The following is a 1311-nucleotide window of genomic DNA, read 5'->3' on the forward strand; positions in this document are numbered from 1 at the left end:
TTTTATTTTAACAAAAGCACAAAATTCTGTATGGATTAAATGAAGAAAAATGCATACTACATGACTGTTTAGTGAAAGCTATCATGCAGTACCTGAGAATTTCAGAATATAACATTTACAAAGCAAATTTTTAATTTGAATTGTAAATATGCAAATATAGAAAGCCATTTGAGATATCTCCAACTTGCAAATCCGTTGCAATCAGGCAGAGTACTGAAAATCCTTCATCGGACAGGTGAGGCTGCCCTCTTTATATACTATCTCTGTAGAGGTGCTCCTCCTAAATAGATCCCTAGTTCATGTGCCTAATGTACTTACAGTGTGTGTTTATACATGTAGTTTGTTTGCTAGTTTTAATTTTACAAAGACCACTCAACTCACATGAACCCTCTCCTGCCATTCTAGTGCATTTCACAGTCATCTGTTTAGTCACTGATTGTGTCATTTCTAATTTTTTGCATGGCCACCATCCATTTCTCCAGCTCCGGACAGATGAGATGAATGGAAAGGTAGACGGAGAAGATGAGGAGGAAGACTATTTAGATGAAGAAGAAGATGATGATGAGGAAGAAGAGGAGGATGAAGAAGAGGAGGAAGAGCACCCAGAGAAAGAAGAAGAGGGGGAAAAGTGTGATGAGAAGGAAGATGTTCTAGATGAGAAGAGAAAAGAGACAGAGGAACAGGAGCAAAGCATTACAGAGCCAGACATACAGGTGCCCTGAAACCCTTCATTCATGCCGTTTAGACTAATTTTGCATGAACATAATGATTTAGCGTCACATCAGTAAACAACTGCAGTATTGCTTTGATTTGTTTGTGTGATGTCATTTTCTTACCCCTACAGAAAAAGCAGATTATGAAAGACGCATCTGTCCCCGATGGACCAAAGAAAGGTTAGTGTTTTTTTACTTTTCAGCATGCTTTTTTCATTTTTCACTATTACTATACAGTCCCCAAGTTTTTAGTCTGTCAGTTTTGAGGTCATCTATAAAGGGAAGCTTATTTTCACCACAGAATAAAAATATAAAAAACGGTACCTGCCACATTTTTCCCCCCCACAATTCTGAGTTGACATCTCACGATTGTTTGTCTCTGCATTTTTAGACACCTTTCTGAGAAACTAGTCAAAATTGTTAGATGTAAACTCAGAAGACAAAAAGTGAGAATTGCTAGTTTGTAATTCACAATTGCAAGAAAAAGTCAGAATTGTGAGATAAAAAGATGCAATAACCTTTTCATATCATATTCTATATATCTTCTAAGAGTATGGTGGTGGATGAGGAGATACCCCCTGACAATGTAAAGCGCTTT

At 37.1% G+C, this 1311-nt stretch overlaps 1 protein-coding gene across 1 annotated transcript; it reads left to right on the forward strand.

The window, feature by feature from the left end:
• The first annotated feature begins 12 nt into the window (after nt 1-12).
• Nucleotides 13-898, forward strand: LOC107577888 (histone H3.v1-like). Its single transcript, XM_016263915.1, has 3 exons — nt 13-235; nt 483-713; nt 845-898. The coding sequence occupies exons 2-3, from the start codon at nt 498-500 to the stop codon at nt 896-898; spliced, it is 270 nt and encodes an 89-aa protein (XP_016119401.1). The 5' UTR covers nt 13-235; nt 483-497.
• The last annotated feature ends 413 nt before the right edge of the window (nt 899-1311 follow it).

This window comes from Sinocyclocheilus grahami, unplaced genomic scaffold (assembly GCF_001515645.1).
Source record: "Sinocyclocheilus grahami isolate Dianchi unplaced genomic scaffold, SAMN03320097.WGS_v1.1 scaffold7595.1, whole genome shotgun sequence".
Classification (NCBI taxonomy): domain Eukaryota; kingdom Metazoa; phylum Chordata; class Actinopteri; order Cypriniformes; family Cyprinidae; genus Sinocyclocheilus; species Sinocyclocheilus grahami.